The sequence below is a fragment of the Plecotus auritus genome (genome assembly GCF_963455305.1).
Source record: "Plecotus auritus genome assembly, chromosome: 7".
NCBI lineage: Eukaryota > Metazoa > Chordata > Mammalia > Chiroptera > Vespertilionidae > Plecotus > Plecotus auritus.
This window is the reverse complement of record NC_137774.1, coordinates 122,787,714-122,810,780: the sequence shown is the minus strand read 5'-3', so window position 1 is coordinate 122,810,780 and position 23,067 is coordinate 122,787,714. Positions and strand designations below refer to the sequence as shown.

At 38.3% G+C, this 23,067-nt stretch overlaps 1 protein-coding gene across 8 annotated transcripts in view; it reads right to left on the bottom strand.

The window, feature by feature from the left end:
- Positions 1-23,067, bottom strand: part of ARB2A (ARB2 cotranscriptional regulator A) — a 415,332-nt gene that overhangs the window by 123,193 nt on the left and 269,072 nt on the right. For all 8 annotated transcript variants that reach the window (XM_080678361.1, XM_080678355.1, XM_080678357.1 and 5 more), the window contains one exon: positions 14,989-15,073. In XM_080678361.1, the coding sequence (XP_080534487.1) occupies positions 14,989-15,073 (85 nt within the window). The remainder of the gene's footprint in view (positions 1-14,988; positions 15,074-23,067) is intronic.

Genomic DNA, 23,067 nt, shown 5'->3' with positions numbered 1-23,067 from the left:
GTGGTAATTTTACAGTTTCCCCCACTCTGCAGAGGCCCTAGAAACTCAGCGCTGACACCAAAGGGCAGGCGTAGATCCTTAAGACCACATTAATCAAGGAGCAAAACAGAAGGCAAAGGCAGGACACGAGATCCAGAGACCAGCCACTGGGAAGTCCTGCTCTGAGTCAGAATCAAGAATTCAGTAAAACTGTGGCAGCTGAGTACAGAAGAGTGACACTTTCCACCTCTCAGTGAGACAGTTAGCACCACACATTCCAACAATTTAGTTCACTAAAACTACTTCAGAACAACTTAAGTAATTAAACTATCAATCACTGTGTGGATTTTTAAGTAGAAAACAGTGTAAGACAAAGTGAGACATCAAAGACATGTTATGCAGTTAGGAAAAACTGACACCCGAAGGTAAATTACATACAACAAGAACATTAAAGTTGTAATAACACAAAAAAAGAGTTAATCAAGTCAGTGTAGCCACTAAACAGAGTCATTTATTACTCTATGAGATAACTCACAAGGTAAATAAAAATTAGCACTGTTCTGCTGAGGTGATAACAGAGGACAAGAGCAAGGGCCTAAGGACAGTGATACCAGATGCTTTTATTCTTACAAAATATAGAGAAAAGCTAGAATGTTGCCAATGTAGAATTTCCTTGATTTTCTTAATTTCAGATCAAGACTGAAGAATTTTTAAAGCAAGAGAAACAGAGACACTAATATCTTTTTTGAGAAAAAAAAAAAACTTTTTGCTGTTATTCTTGTCATTTTAAAAAAATGACTCTGCTGTGATATAATTGTTGCTTTGAAATAAAAGCTCATGACTCACATGATCCAACAACACAGACCACAAAGAGATTTAGAGTATACAGAAAAAAATCTTCCCTTTTATTTTATACATCTGTGATATTCATGAGCTATGAACTTCTGGTGCTATGAAGTAATCCTATATAATAAAAGCCTAATATGCTAAGTGTCTGGTCATTCTGTCATCCGTTCAACCAATCAAAGCGTAATATGCTAATGATATGCTAAGGCTGCTCAACCGCTCACTATGACGTGCACTAACCACCAGGGGGCAGACAGTCAACCGGTTGATGAGTCGCTATGACATGCACTGACCACGAGGGGGCAGATGCTCCGACCAGTAGGTTAGCTTGCTGCTGGGGTCCAGCCGATGAGGACGGGCGGGACACACCCTGGAGCCCTCTCGTGGTTCCTTCCCAGCTGGCCAACCTGCATCCCTCCCTGGCCCTGATTGTGCACCAGTGGGGTCCCTCGGCCTAGCCTGTGCCCTCTCGCAATCTGGGACTCCTCAGGGGATGTCAGAGAGCCGGTTTCGGCCCGATCCCGCAGGCCAGACCGAGGGACCCCACTGGTGCAAGAATTCATACACCGGGCCTCTAGTATTAAATATAAAAACCCTATGGCTTTGCCAGAAGTCTTAAAGAATTTTAAATATCTGCATAAGGCAGGAAGAGCAGTTGAGGTGAGTAGGGATGGGTTGAAAGGCACTACGGTGATGAGTCCGGTATATTCACAGATAGTCACAGATAGATAAAGTTTAAAGGTTCTTGTTATGCCAGGCAAGATTTAAAGACATGGTTTAGGTGAGTTTGCCCTGTTACAGTAGAAAAGCTTTATGGATGTTCTTGCACTGACTACTGCACTCGGGGCACACTCACCACCTTCTACATTCAAATCTGTACTCCGCTTCCACTGTAGAGCAGGAGATACACAACTGGTTTAACATGAAAATTTTCTTTCTTTTTTTTAAAAAATATATTTTTTTATTGATATTTTACAGAGAGGAAGGGAGAGGGATAGAGAGTTAGAAACATCGATGAGAGAGAAACATCGATCAGCTGCCTCCTGCACACCTCCTACTGGGGATGTGCCCGCAACCAAGGTACGTGCCCTTGACCGGAATCGAACCTGGGACCTTTCAGTCCGCAGGCCGACACTCTATCCACTGAGCCAAACCGGTTTCGGCTTAACATGAAAATTTTCTATCATGCTGCACAGTAAAATACACTCAACAGAACTGAAAGCGTATGACTAACGGAACCAGTAATTTAGGCTGTAGCATGGGCTCAGAGAAGTGAATGAGAAGTAGACTAAAATTTCTGTTTACAGGACTCTTTTAGGTACTGAGAATTAATTTTTGTTAACTAGATTCCAATTAATTGATTTTGGTGCCATTATTATCGTAAGTTTTCAGCCTCTGTGAATTCCCCTGGAATCTCTTTTAGACACTATGAACTGAAGCAAGAGAAACAGAGACACTAGTATCTTCTTGGGGAAAAACAAACAAACAAAAAAGAACACATTCAGTAACATGACATGCAATAATGACCATGGAAAATTCAAGAGGCAGTACCAGACTTAAAATGATAAGTTCCAATACAGTAACTTCATCTAAATATGTAGATTAAAAAACTCCTTGTAGCATTTTAAACCTGACAAAGCCCTTGGCTTTAGACAATGAGGCAATAAATCAGCTGATAAGATGGAATTCTCTTTCAAAGTCACATCACTATGATTGCTAAGGTCTTAAAGACATGCAATCAGGCTATCAGCTTCTCTTTTGAGCAACACTCATGCCCAACTCCACATTTATTTGCCTAGAGTCCATGTAGCCCCAGTAGCTGCTCTTCCTTCTATGTGTGTGCAGATCACATCAGACAGATGAAGGTTTCATCTTCTGAAAGCAATTGTTTCATACAATTGCTTCCTCAGAACTTTAGAAAGCAATTGTATCAAACAAGTTGCCAATGGAAAACTGAAAACAATCATCATTATTTATTTAATGTGAGTTTTACTAATTATTTTCTGAATATTCAACTATACATTCACATGGTTCAAGAAGTACACCAGGGTATATAGTGAAAATATGCAGCATTTATTTTCAATTTTCATTTTGTTGCCTATCAGCATTAATGTGATCAACTTCCAGCTAGAATTTGACATTTTGCTCACATAGACTTTCTTGTAATAATTTAAATTCAAGGAAAACACTTGTCTTTTAAGATTGACAGAAATGTAGACGAAACATAAAGGAAGAAGCCAATGAATTTAAAGAAGTTTCTCATAAGAATATGTGCTAGGGCAGGTGTCATTTTGAAAGGAAGGCAATGTACTAAAGAACTGACAGGCATTGTGGGAGAAGAGGGAAGAATAGGACAGCAGCAGGAAGAAGAATGAAAGGAAAAGAGTCAGTGCCAAACTTAAGTAGGTTTAGGAGAGTGAGAAATCAGGTAGGACACTGAAGAATAGAAAAACTGAGAAGTTTAGTACTGTACTTCTTCTGTAGAAGATATACTGGGAGGCTCCGAGAGTTACTCTGTAATGAGACATCACTAGAATCAGGACTTACATAATATAGAAAATACAAAGACAGAAGCAGGAGAGAAATGACAGAAAGTTTCCTCAAATATTGAAAAGCAACAAACACTTTCTCTAAAACTATATATAGTAGTCGACTGGCTGGATAAAATAAGTACCATGCGTTGCTTTGCACAGTAGTGTGGGACTGTAAAAATGACTGTATAAGCTGAAACTAATGAAGTAATAATAGTAATCAATGGGAAAAACTATGGTTGTCCTGTGGCCTTGAATTATTTTTTTGTCAAAAGATTAACAATCCTGTTACTGTAAGCAAAAAATAAATAGGAAAATGAAAAAAAAGTAAAAACAGTTGTATTCAGTACACTGCAATTTAAAACTTAGAAACATTGAGAATTAAGATACTTTATTTTTTTTAGTTTTTTAAAAATTTATTTTTAATTATAGTTGACATACAATATTATATTAGTTTCATGTATACAACATAGTGATCCAACATTTATATACCTTATGAAGTGATCACCACAGTAAGTCTAGTAACGATCTGTTACCAACAGTTATTACAATACTAGAGGCCCAGCGCACACAAAATTGTGCACGGTTAGGGTCCCTAGGCCTAGCCTGGCCTCCGTTGCATGGCCTCTGCCACCCTGCAACGCTATGTGAAGCTCCCCGCCCTGGGACGCTCTGTGATGCTCGCGGTCCCTCGACTGCTCTGCGATGCTCCCTCTGCCCCTCGACTGCTCCACGAAGCTTGCTGCCGCCCTGTGAAGCTCATGTCTGGATGTTTTGCGAAACTCTCCCAGCCCCCGCCACTGCTCCACGAGGCTCCGACCCCGCAACTGATCCTCAAAACTCCCGCGCCCCTGCAACTGCTTCGCGAAACTCGCTGCCACCTAGGTGACTGCTCCGCTCAGCTCACGGCCACCCCATGAAGCAGCCCGCCGCCGCCAACCAACAGTCCCCAGTCCCACCCCGCTGCCAGTCCCCCCTCATGGTGAGCAGCTCGGGGGCTAGGAGAGAGGGGGGACAGAAAGGTGCTCCATGCACTTCATTGTGACTGGTCGCCCATTCAGTCGTGACGCCACCTAGCTCTTTATATATATTAGGATTATTGACAATATTCCTTATGCTGCAAATTACATATCCGTGACTTATTTTATAACTGGAAATTTGTACTTCTTCATCCCCCTTCCTTTCCCAGTTATTTATTTTTTTAAATTTATCTTTATTGTTGAAAGTATTACAGATGTCCCCCTTGTTTCTCCCATTGACCCCCTCCTCCCACTCCAGCCCCCTCCCCAGGCCTTCACCCCACTATTGTCTATGTCCATGGTTACTTTATTTCTTTATAAAAACTTATTAAGAGTAGTTTGAACAGTGCTTGACTTCTTGTCATACTAGTATAACTTATGATATGGTTCAAGCAAATCTTTTCTATGCCTTGGCAAACTGTCATACTTTCCTAAGTTCAGATCAGCTTCCAACATTTTATCCTTCACAGTTCCAATGTCGTGAAATATCTCAGAGTTCATTTGATGTGAAGTGTTTTTGTTTGTTTTGCTAGTGTCATTTCCTCTGGGACATCTTCATCTTTTTCGTCACAAACACTTTCTAATTTCACTTCCAGCATTTCATTTCTTTCCTGCACTTTTATCTTTGTTGGCCAAGTCTCTCTTTTGATCATCCATTTTGTAAAATGGAAGCTAGTGCTATCTGTGTATGAACTGAACATCAGATATACAGTGATAAGTCAGCGACACATTTTGAAAGAAGTGCTGACTAGCCACTGATCATAATGTGCCATATACTATTTAGATAGGAATTTGTACTTAATGCAATCATTCACACTTAATATATTGTGGTAACTGAATTTTTTTCCAGGGGAGTTGGTGTTATTTAGCTAAACTATGGTGGCTGAAATTTGTATATACTGGAACCATGCAAAGCAAGGACCACCTATATTTTGAGTCCTAACTATATGCCAAGTACTATTTTAATAGTCCTATATAGGTTATTTCACTTAATTTTGACAAAACCGAATGTGTTGATTCTAGTATTATCTACATTTTATAGATAATGTGATTGTGTATCTTTATCTGACCATATCATAGAATTCTCCACATACTTGGGAGAATACAAATTTCCCACAGTCATGATAAAGTTAAAGCTCTTCATCATAAATGTTGATTATGGAGTTTGAAATGAAAAGTAACATATTCATCTGGAACATATATTTAAAGTAAAACATAATAACATGGGACGAAGGTGAAAAATTTAATTTAGGGTTTCTTACAATAGTCTCATTTATAGAAATCATTGCTACACAAACTTAAAATTATGTTCATGTGTCTTTGCCCAAATTTTCAACAAGTAAGTTCTACAGTATTTTAGAAATTATGAAATTCTGTAACATAACTGAAGACTGTCAGAAGATGCATTAAATCTTGGATCTCAATGGGGCAACATTTAATAAAGGAGTGTGTCAGTGAACTAAGAGTAGTTTTTGGGTCCTGAGGGAGTTTATAAGTCCTTATCCTTCCTCCCCACCCTACCTATTTCAGTGACCATCCTCTGATTAGGAACAAAAATAACCTTTGCAATAAGCAGAAAACTTTTTTTTTTTTTAGGAATCCACGAGTTCCTTGAAGGTGCAAGAGTTATGTCTAGCAACTTGTATACTCTTACAGTCTAGACTAGTGCCTCAAATATATTAAGTGCTCAATAAATCTTTTTGGGATTAAGGAATAGTATTTACAGCTAGTTTCTTGCCTCAAGAGAACCAAGGATAACTCAAGTTTCAGGTAAGACATGAAATTAGGCTCTAGTTTTAGGAGAAACAAATTTATTTAATTAAATTTGGACTTCCTGAAATTAAGCTTTGCTGTCTACGGTGACTTCATATGCTTGGTATTGTTTCTAAAGAAAAGCAAAACCAATTAACTCTGAGGGATTATTCCTTCCTAAGAGAATTGCTACAAGAATCTAAACTACAATGGTTATGGAAGACTATACCTTTCCTTTTTCTATATTTTATAATTTATTTTTTTAAATGTTTTTATAGATTTTTTTAGAGAGAGAGAGGGAGAGGGTGAAAGATAGAAACATTGATGAGAGAGAAACATCAATCTGCTGCCTCCTGCATGCCTCCTACTGGGGATCAAGCCAGAAACATAGGCATGTGCCTTGACCAGGAATCGAACCTGCAACCTTTTGGTACATGAGATGACACTCAACCAACTGACCTACACTGGCTGGGTGAAGAATGCACCTTTCACTATAGAGTTTAAGCTGCACATCATCCAGTTCCACAAATAGCTTTCCCACATATTGGTTACACTTCATCACTTGTATTTGTGCCTTAAATTAACAATGTCCTATTTTAAATTTAATCACACTCCCTTGGAACTAACCAGGAAAGGTGTGGCTACTTTGCCACATAAATTTAAAATGACCAAGTTTTTTTAAAGCAATTTATCAAAATGAAATAAAAGTAAAATACCAAGATAATTCATGTTGCTTTTTAAGAACATCTGAAACATTAGCTAAAAATAAAAAATCTCTAAGCCAATATTGATTTTGGAAGGTTATTAGAAAAATTTAATTTAGGGTTTCTTACAATAGTCTCATTTATAGAAATCATTGCTACACAAACTTAAAATTATGTCCATGTGTCTTTGTCCAAATTTTCAACAAGTAACTTCTACAGTACTTTAAAAATTATGAAATTCTGCAATATAACAAAATTCTGTCAAGGATTGTGCCATGAGACTATTCAAAATATCTGTAAACTAGCTGCTACATGATTTCTTTACTTATTAGTATAACCTATTGAATACTTGAGGTGAGATATGTATGACTGAAGGAGATATTAACAGACAACATGGACAGAAATACTAGTACCAATTCTCAAAGAATATTTGCACATGATATATCCATTAAATCCATTATGATGACTAAAAACTGAAGTCACTGATCAAACAAATTATCTCTCAAAATTTATAATTAAATAGAACTATTTTCCTTTAAAGTAAGACTATATTTTAAGAATATGATGAAACAGCCCTAGCTGGTTTGGCTCAGTGGATAGAGCGTCGGCCTGTGGACTGAAAGGTCCCGGGTTTGATTCTGATCGAGGGCACATGCCCAGGTTGCAGGATCGATCCCCAGTGGGGGTGTGCAGGAGGCATCCCATCAATGATTCTCTGTCATCATTGATATTTCTATCTCTCTCTCCCTCTCCCTTCCTCTCTGAATTCAATAAAAATACATTTAAAAAAAAGAATTTGATGAAACAAACCCTTAAACAAATATACCCCTTCTTTTAAAGTGCTGATAATCAACTTAGAACATCTTGGGAATTTATAAATAGAACACATTTGGCCTATCTATGGTGCCTAATGCTCATTTTGAATTTTCACTTCATACCAAAGTATTTATTTTAGATGTTTTGAATCATGTCTAGAAAGCAATGCAATTTCTCTGATGAGGTTTGATTTGGGGTATTTTTGCCAGCAGATAGATTATCTCTGGTGATTTGATGTCTCTCAGTGACAGGACAGAGCCGGCAGGGAGGGTAGGGTGTAGGTGGGAGCAGACAGGGAATATGTGTCTAGAGCAGAGACCTTGTGACTTGAGGGAGGCACGTATCCCATAGTCAAAGAGAAGTAAAGCTCAGGGGACTCAGTGAACCCCACAGGTCAGGCAGGCGCAGGCAGAGACTGTGGGCTGGGGGAGATGTGATGCCAGAGGCTATAGGTCAAAGAATCCCTACGTGGGGAGACTGAAGTCAGGAGAACACAGAAGACAAAAACTGTAAGAGTCATCCACAGAGACTAGACCAGATGAGACACACAGAGAGAGAGAGAGTTGGAGGGAAATATACACACACACAGGGAAAGCCATCAAGAGCAGTGACCCAGACAGAACTTGACACGGGGGTAGAGAAATAGAGGACAAATGAAGCATAGCCATGGCAAGGAGACCAATACTTATGGTAAAAAGGACAAAAGTTTCTGTCTTAGGTACCAGTGATCCACAACTTACTTTTCCAACAATTAGGAACATAGCATTAAGAGCCATGAGACACTGCTGTGGGGACAGTAAAAGTAACAGCTCTTCCAAATTAATTCATAACATAACTTTCAAGTACAAATACAAATTCATATTATTCAGTTATGTATCGCAAAGCATTCAAAAAATAATTAGTCTTACAATTTTTTATCTTTAAAGGGAAGAGTTAGCTCAGTAAAAGGAAAGTGCCACCTTTACTGCCAAATTCTTCGAAGGATTTTCACAAATTGGTTCAGAAAGCTGTAAAAAACATGGTGGCTATTTTTAATTTTTTTAAAAGTGAGATTTCTGGAATGAGACTACTTATATTCACTGTGATTATTGGAAAACTGAGAGTCAAAATCATGGGATCACATTGGACCTGATTAAGTATGCAAATATTGGTGATCTACATAAATATCATACAGAATTTAGATAGGTTATTTTAAATGATTCTTTAAATCCCCAGAATTCCTGATTCCAATGAATTATCATGAATGATTGACTGAAAGCACAAGAATTTCTGGTGGTCAATTTTTAGAACACTGATCCCGTAAAGTGACTAATAATTATTAGGTAGCATAGAACAATGAATAGGGAAGCTAACTGATGAATAACAGCTACAAGGCCAATTCTAGAGTAAAGAACAAAAACTGCCTGAGAAGTACTATTCAGTTACTTAAAGTATCATTTAAAGGATTAAAATATATATCTTTTAAATGAAAAGAGGACTGCAACAATTCTTGTGCATTACATGGAGTAAAAAAGTGATACAGTATCATATATGCTAATATGCCCTGACTTTTAAGGTCTGCTTGTGAGGCAAAGTATAGATTTTCAATTACCTAATTAGTTTGAGCTGAGTCTAAAAACATATTAGACAACTCAACTTGTCTATACATTCTGAATGACACCACATTCTAGAAGCAATTACTGTTGATTTTTCATTGCTATCTTTAGAAGGAAGTGATTATTCACCAACAAAGAAGAGATATAACTCCGTAGTGTCATTTCCTCAAGACATATTTTCAGCAATAAAGTGAAGTGAATATTTAGCAAATATTCAGTAAGTTTAGTCAATGTAAACAGTCAATCTAGATGAAATTAGGATTACATTAGCAGGTTTTCTAAAATTCAAATTCACCTAGAAATCACTAATTTCCCACTGTCTTTTCTGGAGGGGAAATGAGCTTGACAGTTTAGGAAAATGTTATCAGCAGCCCCTTCTCCTATATTCACAACCAAGACAAGATCATCTAAATATAGTCATTTTCAAGTTTAGTTCTTAACTCTTAAGAGATCTACTAAGGCTCTTTCCCCCCCACCCCAATCCCGCTTCTTCTTCTTCGTCTTTTTTTTTTTTTTTAAAGCATTTCTGCTGTTATTGGTCTAATTGTGAGGTGCCCCAATTCACACCAAGTGTTCTAGGTAAACTGAAATAACAGAGAAAAGCCTGTCTCAAGCCATGACAAGAGCAAGGAAAAATGAGAATAATACAAGTTCTGGGAGGAAATATTTTGATAGGCATCAGACACATAGACCACATCATTTAGTGAATTTAGGTTCAGGCAACAGGTGAAAAATTAAAGCTGTGGGGCAGGGCTTTCCATCCTGTGTGCCTGGTGGTCACAAGAATATAAAAATATTGCCTATTCATCCTGCAGGTCAGCCAGGAGGGCACCATCATCTCACCCCTGGACATAAGCAACACTGTCTGTGAACTCCAGAGTGCCAAATAGATGTTATACTTTTCTACGTGTGTTGTGTAAGGAAGAGTGGGATAGGAATGGCCTTAATAACTTGCTGGTAGCTATGCTTTATGGTTACCATACACCTTAGGGTAACATGTGTCTGATGTGTTGGTCAGGTTTTCAAGGACTCAGGACAAGAGACTATGGGGAAGGAATTAGGGCACAGATTTCAGAGCTGAATAGAAACCCTGAAGTCTAGGAAAAGGATCTCTAAAGTCAGGAAGGCAATAAACTGTTGTTTTTATCAGTGGGAGGTGGTAGAGATCAGGATTAGAAGGCATGTCTTAGAAATGTCATCTTCTCAGTGAGGTTTTTCCTGCCACCTCCCTAAAAATCCTCCCCTCCACATACATATATTTCAGGTCCTTTCTTCCTGCTTTATATTTTTCCTACCAACCTCCACTATCTAACATACTAGATACTGTCCTAATTATTTTGTTTAATACCTGTCTCCACTACTAGATGGTAAGCTCCATGCAGGACCTTCTCTGCCATAACTCCCTGCTATGACTGTCCCTGGAGCAGCTTTAGGCCACAGCAAATACCTGCAGTCTGAATGCACATAACCAGAGAGGCGTGTAAGGAGCACAGCTGGAGGGAGCGGGAAGTCTAGGAGTGTTCGCAGCAGCCTTAGAACTAGCCTGGCAAAGAGCAACCTGTCAGTCATGCGCCAGCCAAACAAGCTGTGTCCAGACTTATAAGAAGTCAGAAGATGTCAATGCTCTGTTTTCCAACATTCAGTTTGCTTTCCTTTCATTCACTCTGGGGGAATGTCTCCTCAGACACGGCCAAAATTATATTAGCTATCTTTGGGGAGCAGCACACCATGCAAGATCATTTCTAATTTCATCTTTACTGCTACCCAAATGTTGCTTTAAGCTTTACTGTGCCCCGATTTCTTTGACCTACTGAACATTTTTTTCCCCCACTGGTAGTTTGCCTTTTGATTTTGTCACTATATTTTCTACTTTCCTGTGACTCTAGTTTCTGTATAGTATTTTGTGACCCTATCATAATGTCACAGAAAACATGAATAACAAAGTTATTTGTTGTTTAAAAATAAAATTAGATAAGGAAATGGAAGGGAGAATATTTTCAGAAATGCCTTTCACTCCTATAGGATTAAAATGATCAATAATACTCCTAAAATAAATTATAGCCTTAAATTCTAAAATGCCTAATGAAAATATATAGTATCACATTACTTTTTACAGCACCTTCCTTCTGGTGAACTCAAATACCACTCCAGACACTTAAAAAAAATTATCTTCATAACATTTCTATAAATGAGCAGATATTTGCTGTTGCCATTTTATAACAAATGTACAATCAGTGTGGGCTATACTCTAAACCAGATCCTATTAACCTATTACATAATTCTCTGAGTAACAGTGTTTTTAGCTGACTGATGTTACTAGTAGGAAACACTATTAATAGGAAAAAATGGGGCACTAGACACATACTCAAGATTCATCAAAATTCCAACACTCACTATATGTTATGACAACTGAAAAGTCAGACTTCATTTTAAGTAGAAGGTGCAACATTGCCCACTCTTAAGCATGGCATTGTCAAGTATTACATTTGCTTTCAAAAGAAAAGTAAGAACAATATGACTATAGTGAAATAATTATCAGTGACATTTTAAGTATAATTTAAAAATTGTATCTATTCTTAAAATATATATTCATAGGTAACAACATTCATAAAATTAAACTATTATGATCAATAGATCTATTTTTGTGTAAAGGAAAACAACCAAATTTTTGTGTTTTCACTCCTATAGGATTAAATGTAGTAATTACAACATAGTAATAATGAAAAAAATACATTATTAAATGAACATGTATTTTTATAGGTAATTTTACTGCTATGACCATGATACTTCCAGTCAAAAGATATAAAGCATATTACAACAACAACAAAAACTCTATAATGTTGAAAGCTGGAAAAAAAGACTTTGCTAAATTGAATGTATAGTCTGAATACCCATTACTAACTAGTGGTCAGTACACATGTTGAAATCTTCAAATAATACTAACATTTTAAATTATAGATAACAGGATTATTAATCAGAGAATTTCAGGTGATTCAAACGTATTTCAACAACCTTTGGTTATTTCCATTTGAATTTCCTGCCATCACCAGAATTGCTATCACCTCAATTAAGTAGGTCATAAAACAATTTCATCATTTTTTCTTCTTAATTGAATTCCCTTTCCTTTCCCCTATTCTAGCAATGATATTTTCATTATTCCAGTAACATTTCACTGGAACTTACCATTGTCTCTTCCTTTTCTATTAGCCTCCACAACCCATCTATTTATCATCAAGGAGTGTTGAGTCCTATTTGTTAGAGCTCTCCCACCCTCTCCGTTCCTACTGCCGCCTCTCTAAGTACATGCCATCAACCTCATATACCTGCTCTATCACCACAGCCTGCTGAGTCTACTGTTTTCTGGCTTCTCATTTCTCTCTTCAAGTCTTGTTTAAAACCCCATTTTTTACACCCCTTGTTAACATTTTTGTAAGTATTCTTTAAGGGAAATCACTGATTTTGATTGAAAGCTGTTCAGTTTTTGTAAGTCGGTGTGGAAAATATTGGGGTGCTGGCCCTAACTCTTTTCTCATTTGATACAACCTAATGTTGATACCAGCTTCACAAGAAAGAACCTACCCACTTGCAGAGGGCCAGGAAATAGTTCTTTAAAAAATGTGGGTTTTTTTTTGGGGGGGGTGGAAATAGTCATGACAAGCTACTGTTGACTGCTATGTCCCCAGTACCTGGAACATAATAAATGCTCAATAAATATTTGAAATAGGCAGGGGATGTATAGGGAATCTCCTCCTCATTTAAGCCAAATGTGTTGGAATAAAATCCCACAGGGAATAGAAGGTTACAGAGAGTAAGTTCTGCCCTAACAAAAATTTGTTCAGAGAAGAGCTGAATAGTGAGATGACTTAATGTAAGATCAAATAAGTGATTAGAAACTTAATATCTTTTCTCCGATAAATTGTACAGCCAAGTCTAACGAGGCAGTAGGGGAACAAGTAGAGGAATGAATTGTCTTCAATGAGTTTTTTAGTGCCTTTTTAGAAAGAGTTACTCTTAACCCTAAGGTATCAGAGCAAAGATGAGCTTTATAAGGCTTTAGTCTCAAAAAAGTTAAGGTTGTTTTTACTTAAGCTTAAGACCACGAGAGTTGAAGTTTAAACCAATTGCATTAATAATTATCTACTACTGTGGAACCAATCACCCAAAATTTGGTAGCTTAAAACAAGACACATCACTCACAGTTTCTGAGCATAGCTTAGCTGGGTAATTGGTACCGGGTCTCTCACAGGCCACAGTCAAGATGTTGGCTGGGGCTGTAGGCATCACAAAGCTCAACTGGGACAGGATCCTCTTCCAAGGTCACTCATGTGGCTGTTGGCAGGCCTCAGGTTCTCACTGGCTCTTGGCCAGAGACACCAATTCCTTGCCACATGGACCTCTCCACAGAGCGGCTCACAACATGACAGCTGGCTTCCATCAGAAAGAACAAGTGCCGGGACAAAAAAGAGCCTTAGGCCTGCCAACATTCACTGGTCTTACCATGTTCCCCATGACCCTTACGCAGCAGGCTTGATAGAATGGTGAAAGGATTTTTTGAAGACTCAGTTACAGTGTCTTCTAGGATGAGACAATGTCCTATAGGAAGTGATATTAGCTCTAAATCAGCATTTAATAGACTGTCCTATTTCTCCCAGATCTGGGAATGAAGGGGTGGAAATGGGACTGACCTCTCTTATTACCCTTAGTGACCTACTAGCAAAACTGTTCCTTCCCATTCCCATGATTTTAAGCTATAATGATAGTCAAATTTAGTTATAACAGTTCTTTACCTAGTACTTAAAATGTTGTCCAAATAATTTCCTTCAAATGCATAAACATGTCTGCAACTCTAAATATGCAGTGATTCACTCTCTCCTCTGAATGCTGCTTGGAGTAGTTCATGTTAAAAACTTCTGCTTATTTTTTGGCGTCTGTGGCCAAAACAAGCCCATTTCTGTTCTGTAGTCATAACCAGATATCATTGCTCCTTGTGTTTACTATCAACAATATTTGAGAATGGTGAAAGCCAAAACCAGAAGCAATCTAGAGATTAGAGACAAAAGTACAAAGCCTGTAGGCTGGGAACCAATGTCAGCCATCCGTCCACTGTCTGGAGCCCACCTGAGGGGCTCACCCTCCACTCCCTTCCATGCAGTAGCAGCCAGTTCTGCCTTCATTTCCTGAGAACATCTTCATATCTATTCTAGCACTTACTCCTTACATTGCTCTGTTTCTTTGGACTAAAATGCCATCCTGTATATCTTCTGACAATCCAAATCCTAACACACAAAGTCCAGCCAAAATCTTTTGCATGAAAACCTTTTCTAAAGACTATGTCACAGAAGTCTCTTTTTCCAAATTCAGAGACTTGACTGCCTGTTGTATCATTTAGTTGGTACTCAATCAGAGACAAATATTCTGAAATCCTGCATGGCTACCCAGTCTTTGTCTTATAATCAACTTTTAATTTATGGACATCTTGTTTCCCTAAGCTTCAACAGCAACTGTCTTCAGTACTCTCAGACTGTTTCACCTATTCATCTTTACAGAGTTTGATGGTAAGCATTTTCAGCTACTTAACAAACTTCTGGTAGTGGATCAGACCCATGCTGTATGTTATCAATAACTCATTTGAAGATTCAAGGCCGAACAACATGCTTAATTTGCAAAACAGAAGTCCACATTTCATAAGATTATTTTGATCACCTTAAAAAACACACAAAACCCATACATCTCATCAAACACATACCTGCAGAGACTCGGGGGCAGTCAGGCAACATGGACTCCACTGAAGTGTCTAATGGTTCTGAGCTAGAGACCCAATTACAGCAGTTCTGCAATGTAATAGAGACAATTTCCTGTTGAAGCATAATTTAAGCCAAGACCAACTTTTCAGGTTGTAGAGATTAATTTATCCACTAGAAGTATATTCAATGTATTTTTCATACACTATAAAAAGTTTTCTTATGCAAACAGTCAGTAATTATTCATGACCAACATGACTGTGGAAAGTTCATCTTCTACAATTCAGCAAATCACGTGTGTTGATATTAAAAAGACATGTGACCTTCTTTAAACCATCCTATATAATAAAAGCCTAATATACAAGTTGTCCCCTTGACTGGGAGTTCGACTGTTTGCGATGATGTGCGCTGACCACCAGGGGGCGGCGCAGAACATGGTGGGTGTTGGCGACACACTGCAACCTCTCGCCGGCTACCTGGGGGCGGGGGTGATGGGGTTGGAGGTGCGGTGAGAATATGGGTTGTCCTCTGAGCTCGCTCTCACTAGCCATGCTACCCTTCCCCGGGACGCCAGGGCTTGCACTCCAGGGAAGTCCCCGCATTCAGGTGCCTGTGAGGAGCCCACCCTGCACCTGCACCGTATCTTCCGGGTGAGCTGGGCCACAGCCACCGGGACCACAGGGGCTGGTTGGGCTCCCTGTGGGTTCACGCAGGAGCCGGGTTGCAAGGCTGGCTGGGAAATAGCATGCAGCCCGCCCAGCTTCTGTGAGGCGCCACGGGGAGGCCCAGAGGCCCACGCTGCTCCCTGGCCCACAGCATCCAGCCACACTCACAGCATCTCCATGTGGGGACTTGGGCGCTGTGACTCAGGCAGAGGGGGATGCACAGGGGCCCAGGGGCCCAGGTGCTGCCCAGGGCCCAGAGGTCAGCTGGGACCTACCCTTCTACACCAGATGCTTGTGCTTCGATCGATGGCCAGGCCTAGGGACCGCACCCGTGCATGAATTTCGTGCACCGGGCCTCTAGTGATGTAATATATTTCCAAGAGAAGGCTAGGACTATAATTAAAAGAAACTAAAAAGGGTGCCCATTATTAACTTTTAGATGGAAATTAATATTATTTTGAACACATGAAAAAGTATCTACATTTTGAAACTATATTCCTTGTCTTTGTAATACTAGAAGAAATAGATTTTATACTTACTCCTCAAAATCTGGCCCTTATAATGATACCATCTTTTAATTTTTACTTCAACCTGAATCAATGAAGGATGTATTAAAGGGTTCAAAAGAAACACAATTTGGTTAATTGTAGCGGTGTGTCTGAGGACGCAAAGCTTTCAATATTAAAGATAATAATAATTTACAATTCAGACAAATGAAATAAAAATAATTTATATTCCTTCCATACATTTTAAATCTGATTTGAAGTCTGGCTTAAAAAATGTGATTAACCTCATATATGGCTCTTAAAAAACTTCCAAAACACACACACACACACACACACACACACACACAAAATGAATTTCCAGACAGATTTTATTTTAAAAGAAATCATCCTATCAATCATGTTGGAAAAATCGGTGATTGTTATTCTGGTAAACAACCACGTATTGTGTATTTTTAGATGCTTGCTTCCCTGGTTGTGCACCATGGAATCCGTCCTCACTGTGGAAAGATCCTTGACTGGTAGATCAAGTGTCTTATTGTGTTTCCTTAATTCATTCTGTCTGGAAGAAGATGTCAGCTGTGTTGCAGTGAGGAGAGAATTTCAAAGGCCCCAGTCCCCACCAATAAAGGCTGAGGAATGGCTTTTGAATAGATTTGTCAAGGCAACCCTACTGTTCTGGGACCAGGGAGAGCAGGAATAACATAAAGGAAGGGTTGCTGTATGAGATTAGAAAGTGAAGTTCACAAAGCATGGCAGATTTTTGTAAGAAACAGTAGATCAATGAAACTATTGAACTGTGTGGAAAAAATCCATGAAAACAAACACAACATCTAGTAATGTTCTTAAATGCTTTCTCTCTTTTTTACATTTAAAATAGGTAAAATATTAGTATTTTCATGTATTATAAAAGCTTGAGGGTTTAAAGTGAATATGTATTCTTAACTTGCACTCCTAATCTTAATTAGCAGCTGAATGCAAAATTATACAATGTAAAAGAACAGAAATTATAAAAGAAATGGGGTTTTAGAAGATATTTCATACATTTGAAATAAGTAAAATTAATATTACTATTGATAGAATACCCCATCAGAGAGTTCTGGATAATGCAGAAGATTAGCAGACAATTAGCCAGCTTTTATATACAATGTGACACTTGCTTGTAAGAAATAAGTATTCTCCAAAGCAGTGTCAAGATATGTAAATGGATGATTTGTTTTATCATTCATCACAGCCCCTAATAAATTCAAAAATCATGACTTCTATAGGTACTAAAAATAGGCTCCCAATGATACAGGGAGATAGCTTCAATGAAGAATGACTTTCTCTTTCTCTCTCTCTTTCTTAAACAATTCAGTCTTTTCAATGACAGCAATTAGCACTACCGACAGACAGGCAGCGATTAGGCATATATTTTAATTATTATTCATGCTAGTAGTACCTCCAAATCTGATGAAAGTCAGCTATTACCCAGGTGATATGTCACTCTTAATACTGCTCACATACACTTCACATATGTAAAACTATGTCTTATAGGATATTTCTAGTATTAATAAAAGTGATGGTACATTACAATGTTCAGGCGATTAATCATTTTTTAACTCGTTACCAATGACTTTAAAAAGCTGAACAAAGTAGATTTTATCCAGGTCACCTTTAACTTAAACATTTAAAGTAAAATGTAAGTTAACATTTTATGATTCTGAAATTTCAGTTTTTATCTAGGCATACGTTTGGGCTTTAAATTTTTTTAAAAAATATATGTTTTTATTGATTTTAGAGAGAAGGGAGAAGGAGAGAGAGACACATCGATGAGAGGGAGAAACATTGATTGGCTGCCTCCTGTATGCCCCCGATTGGGAATCAAACCGGGGACCGCTTGGTGCATAGGACAATTTTCAACCAGTGAGCCACACCAGCCAGAGCACATGTTTGGACTTTGATCTCTCATAAAAATAGGGTAGAAAATAAATACTTTACAGATAAAAATATGTAAAAAAGTTCTCAGGAATGACAAAGTACCTGTTTAGAATGGTAAAGGTTTGATACCATAAATGTTATCAGTGTATACATGTGAATGTGTACACTTGTGAAATCTTTATCCTCCCCCAATCCGCCCTGGGAAAAATATATAGAAAAATGGGCAAAACAAGCTAAAAATATGTTTTCCATATCATAGAGTATAATGAAATAAAATAATGTAAGCACACTGGGATATATATGTAAAGAAAGAAGTATGAGAAAGACATACAGCTATAATATATTAAGTCAAACTATCTGAAATTCTATCTTATCAAATATAATTCCCTATTCTTAGATGTGTTTCTATAGTTTAGAAATCAAATCTCTATCCTGTTCGAATGCTTATTCTATCCTCTTCTCAATACCTCAGTTTGCCGCTCCCCCACCCCCCACCCCAGTTCTTCAGTTGAAATGAATGCTAGCAAAGTGCTGGCGACAGAGGCAGCTCAGTGGGAAAGCACTATCTAGCCCTGGCGAGGTGGTCCAGTTGGTTGGAGTGTTGTCCTGTATGCCAAAAGACTGCGGTTCGATTCCCAATCAGGGCACACACCTAGGTGGGGGGGTCCAATCCCTGGTCAGGGAATGTATGGGAGGCAATTGATTGATGTTTCTCTCTCATATTGATGTTTCTCTTTCTCACTTTCTCCACCCATCCTTTCTCTCTTTCTCAACATACTTGGGTGAGGATTAAAAAAGGAAAATGGATGCCCTATCTAAACTCAAAACATGCACGAGTGTATGCCCAGTCCCTGGAGATCTTATTCTCAGGTGCCCAAGCAGACAACACAGGGCATACTGGACTAGAGGTGCCAAACAGAGCCATGCCTGAGCCTCATCCCAACCAACAAGCATGGAGAAAGAAGCCCTGGACCAGAGCCAGCATATGAGGATGGATCATGTAACTAGAGTTTCTCTGGGTCTGAGGGAAAAACAGTCACTATAAGTGAGTGCTTCTTAAAGTTAAGTGTTTTCAATTTAAAGGTCTTTTACTCTGAAATTATGACCTTATGGGATTTGGGGTTGTAAATTGTCTTCTTTGTGAAATCCAAAAGCTTGGGAACTATTAATAATGATTAGAAGTGCCTTTGGCCACAGTACTGAGTGACTCTCTGACATGTGAACGAAGAGTTTGAAATATTTTAGTGTAGATATGAAATGAATCAATTTTTTTAATAAAAGTATATTATGTTTAAAGAGAAAATAGATAGTAGGTATTCCTATGCAAGGTATTTGGAAGTATTTGGAGTTTAGGATTTTATTCACTTTTATTTCATTTGTCTGAGTAGTAAATACCAATGCCTTAGACACGATCTTTAATGTGGCAGGTATTGTCTCCTCATACAAGAACATGAACAATTCACCAGGCTGAATTTTCAGAACCGGCACACAGAGCTGCATGGTGATAGGTAAGGGTTCCTGACCGTTATGGAGACCACACATCTGGCTTGGCTGGAGACTTTCAGAAGCTAGGGGTAAGTCAGCCTTTGCCCACTCAGCCTTTTCTACTTTTATTTTTTAAAATAAAAACTATACATTTAAGGCATATAACATGATGTGATATACATATATAGTGAAATGATTTCTTACTATAGTCAAGCTAAATAACAAATCTCACATAGATTTATTTGTGTGTGTGTGTCTGTGTGTGTGTGTGTGTGTGTAGAAAAATGGAAACCTATTCTCTTAGCAAATTTCTAGTGTTCAATCCAATACTGTTAAGTACAGTCATCATGCTGACCATCAGGTTTCTAAACTTATGCAACCTGCATACCTGCAACTTTGTACTCTTTGCCCAACATCTCCCCATTTCCTCCACCTCCCTGCCACTGGTAGTCACCGTCTACTCTCTTTTTTAGATGCCACATATATGTCAGATTATGGAGAATTTTCCTTCCTATGTCTGGCTTATTGCACTTGGCATGCGGTCTCCAGGATCATCCTTGCCCATGCAGCCTTTATGTCCTGGAGCCTGAGGTGAGAAGTGTTTCTCAGGAGCTGCCTTTGGCCACCTTTGACCACTCTTCATGAGGATGGTTAGTATGTGCACTGGGTCTTTTGGTTCGGAGTAGGTTTCACTTGTAGTAATTGCCAAAAGTAGCCCTCTCTGACATTCTTTAAAAGAAATTGTTATTTTACAATTATACAAGTAATAAAAAAATATAGTACTTAACATTCTTTATGTATGCTAATGAACAGGACTGAAAAATCAGCTTTTTATAGAAAACAAGTACTTAACATCAATAACTTTAAAATATTAATTTAAACTGGCTTACAAAACAAAAGACAGTTTTACTAATTTGAAATCTAATAGGGATGAGTAGGCAACTTGTACCACTGCCCTACTTTCACATTTTAAAGCAGTGTTTGGTGAAATAATGGAGCCAGTCATGAGGCCGAAAGCACTGTGGCTTCATCTATAACTCGACTGCTATTTTTAGGGACGACATTCCAGTTTGGCTAAGGTGTTTTTCTTGGGAGGGATATTTGCAAAATATCTCAGTTTTTGAGATAATTTTAAATGAGGCTGTAGCAGGAGGTGAGGAGGAGGTGGACGCCAAGGGACACAAAGGCTCCCTTACCATACCTTCTCCCAATACCCGTGCTCAAGACAACCATCCTTTCTGTTTACTGACCCCAGGCTTGTTTGTCTTCATTATTTCAAGGAGTCTTGCAAAATAGACAAGGACTAATAAAGGTGAAAGAAGAGGGGATGGAGTTTCATCCTAAGTGTTGGAAAACACTGGACTCTTATCTTGCCAAATCACATAAATTATCTACGGGGGAGGGGGGGTGTCACACATTTATTGAGTTCTTACAAGGACACCTGGCATAGTCTTCTATAGTTTCTGTTTTTGTTCTTGCTTTAGGGATGAACTCTGAGCAAAGATAATTTCAAAGCTCCATCAACTCTGATATAATTTTTACCTTCAGGATATTATAGTGTTTTTTATAATAATACATTTCATTTATTTATATAGTGCCACTTGCTTTTCAAGGAGTTTTTTTTTCTTGCTCATCATCTTTGATTCTCAAAATAGTTCAGGAAGTAGATGGGATAGAAATTATCTCTAATTCACAATTATGAAATAGGCTCAGAAGAACAAAAAGTGGCTTTCCCAAGACTGTAAGTCTAAGCAAAGTATCTGGTACATGCTTGATCCTTAATTATTTATTTACCTAATGAGTAACTAAGCCAGAAAAATGATCAAAATTCAGTTCTCCTAACTCCTTGTTCATCCTTTTGTAAGATATTTTGAACATGAAAATCATTCATAACACCAAAGGAAAATACAGTTCATGTATTTCACATTATTTGGGGATGTGAAGTTTACTACAACAACAATAATAGCTGTGATTTATTAAACTTCTTTACAGTGCCAACAATGTTTAGAAGGTAGGTTTTACATTTTATAGATGAGAATATCCAAGATATTAAACAACTTGCTCAAGGCTACAGTTAGGTAGGTGACTGAGCTGGGGTTTGAATTTTGGTATGTCATAATGCAAAACTCTTCATGCTGCTTCATGCCTAAGGCATAATCAAGGGAGTTGAAGGAACAATTCAAGAGATAGGTCATTTGTAAAATTTTATAACATTAGAATTTTTTTTAACACAGGCTATTAGCAAAGAAATAATTGGCAGTTTTGATTAAATTAAGATGCTTTAAATTACTGCCTATTTTAGTCAGATGAAATCCAAAGAATATATTCTGATTTTTGAAGGGGACACCTAATCTAGTCTTAGTTAGAAATACCTAAAAAAGTAAACCTAAATAATTGTGTTATATTTGTCATCTTAGTTAGAAATACCTAAAAAAGTAAACCTAAATAAATTGTGTTATATTTGTCACAAAGAATGCCCAGTTGAAAAAAGAATGAACAGGGATGTTTCTAGTTTGGGAGAGGTCCTAAATTCCACATGGGCTGGAAGCTGTCCATGTATCCATTTGGACAGATAAGTAGCACAAAAAAAATTATCAGCATGAAATACATAAAATGTCTCTAGAAAAAGTTTAAGCCCTTGGAAGAGACAATTAAGGATTTAGATACATGTAAAAGAAGAAATATGAAAACTAATGTGGTCAGAAAACACCTGGGTGTTAGAATAGATGAAAATAAATCCACCTTTATATGTTTACAGCATTATGAGGAATGGAGTAAAACTATTTTGGACTTTTTATGATAAAGGTACTTCTTCTAATGGGGAATGACAACAACAGTGTAAACAGATAGGTGGTATTATAACACCACTATGGGATTATATGGCCTAGTCCTATTTTTTGAAACTCTTCCAATGTCAACTCAGTCCCTACCATGCACCATGAGGGCTGGTAGCATTACCCACCACAGCTATGGTGAGAGGTCAGCTGAATAAATGTCTGGGTGTTCTATCAACAAAAACTGAGAAAAAAATCAAGGTCAACCAGCTTATTCATATAAGCATGTGATCTGACTAAACAACTGCTATAGCATGACGTGGCTGATGTCAATTGCTTATAACATCAGAGAGGTAAATATAAATAAAAACTTCAGCTGTTTATCTATAACTAGAGGCCCGAGCACGAAATTCATGCACTGGTGGGGTCCCTAGGCCTGGCTGGCAATCAGGGCCAATCCGGTTCCCTGCCTCCCCACCTCCTCCTTCCCTTGCCGCCCACACATTGCCACGGCAGTTCCCCGTCTCCTTGTTCCCTCACCACCCACGTCCGCCACCACCCACCTCCAGTTCCCCATCCCAGCCCAGGGCCTGGCCCCAATTGGGCAATCAGGGCCTGTTGGCTGTGCGGGGGAGGGGGAGGGGTGGTGGTGGTGGGGTCACTGCCACCGTGGCGGGTGGGTGGCAGGCTGATCAGTGCCTGCCAGCTGGGGTAAGAAACCTGGGAGGTTGGCTGCT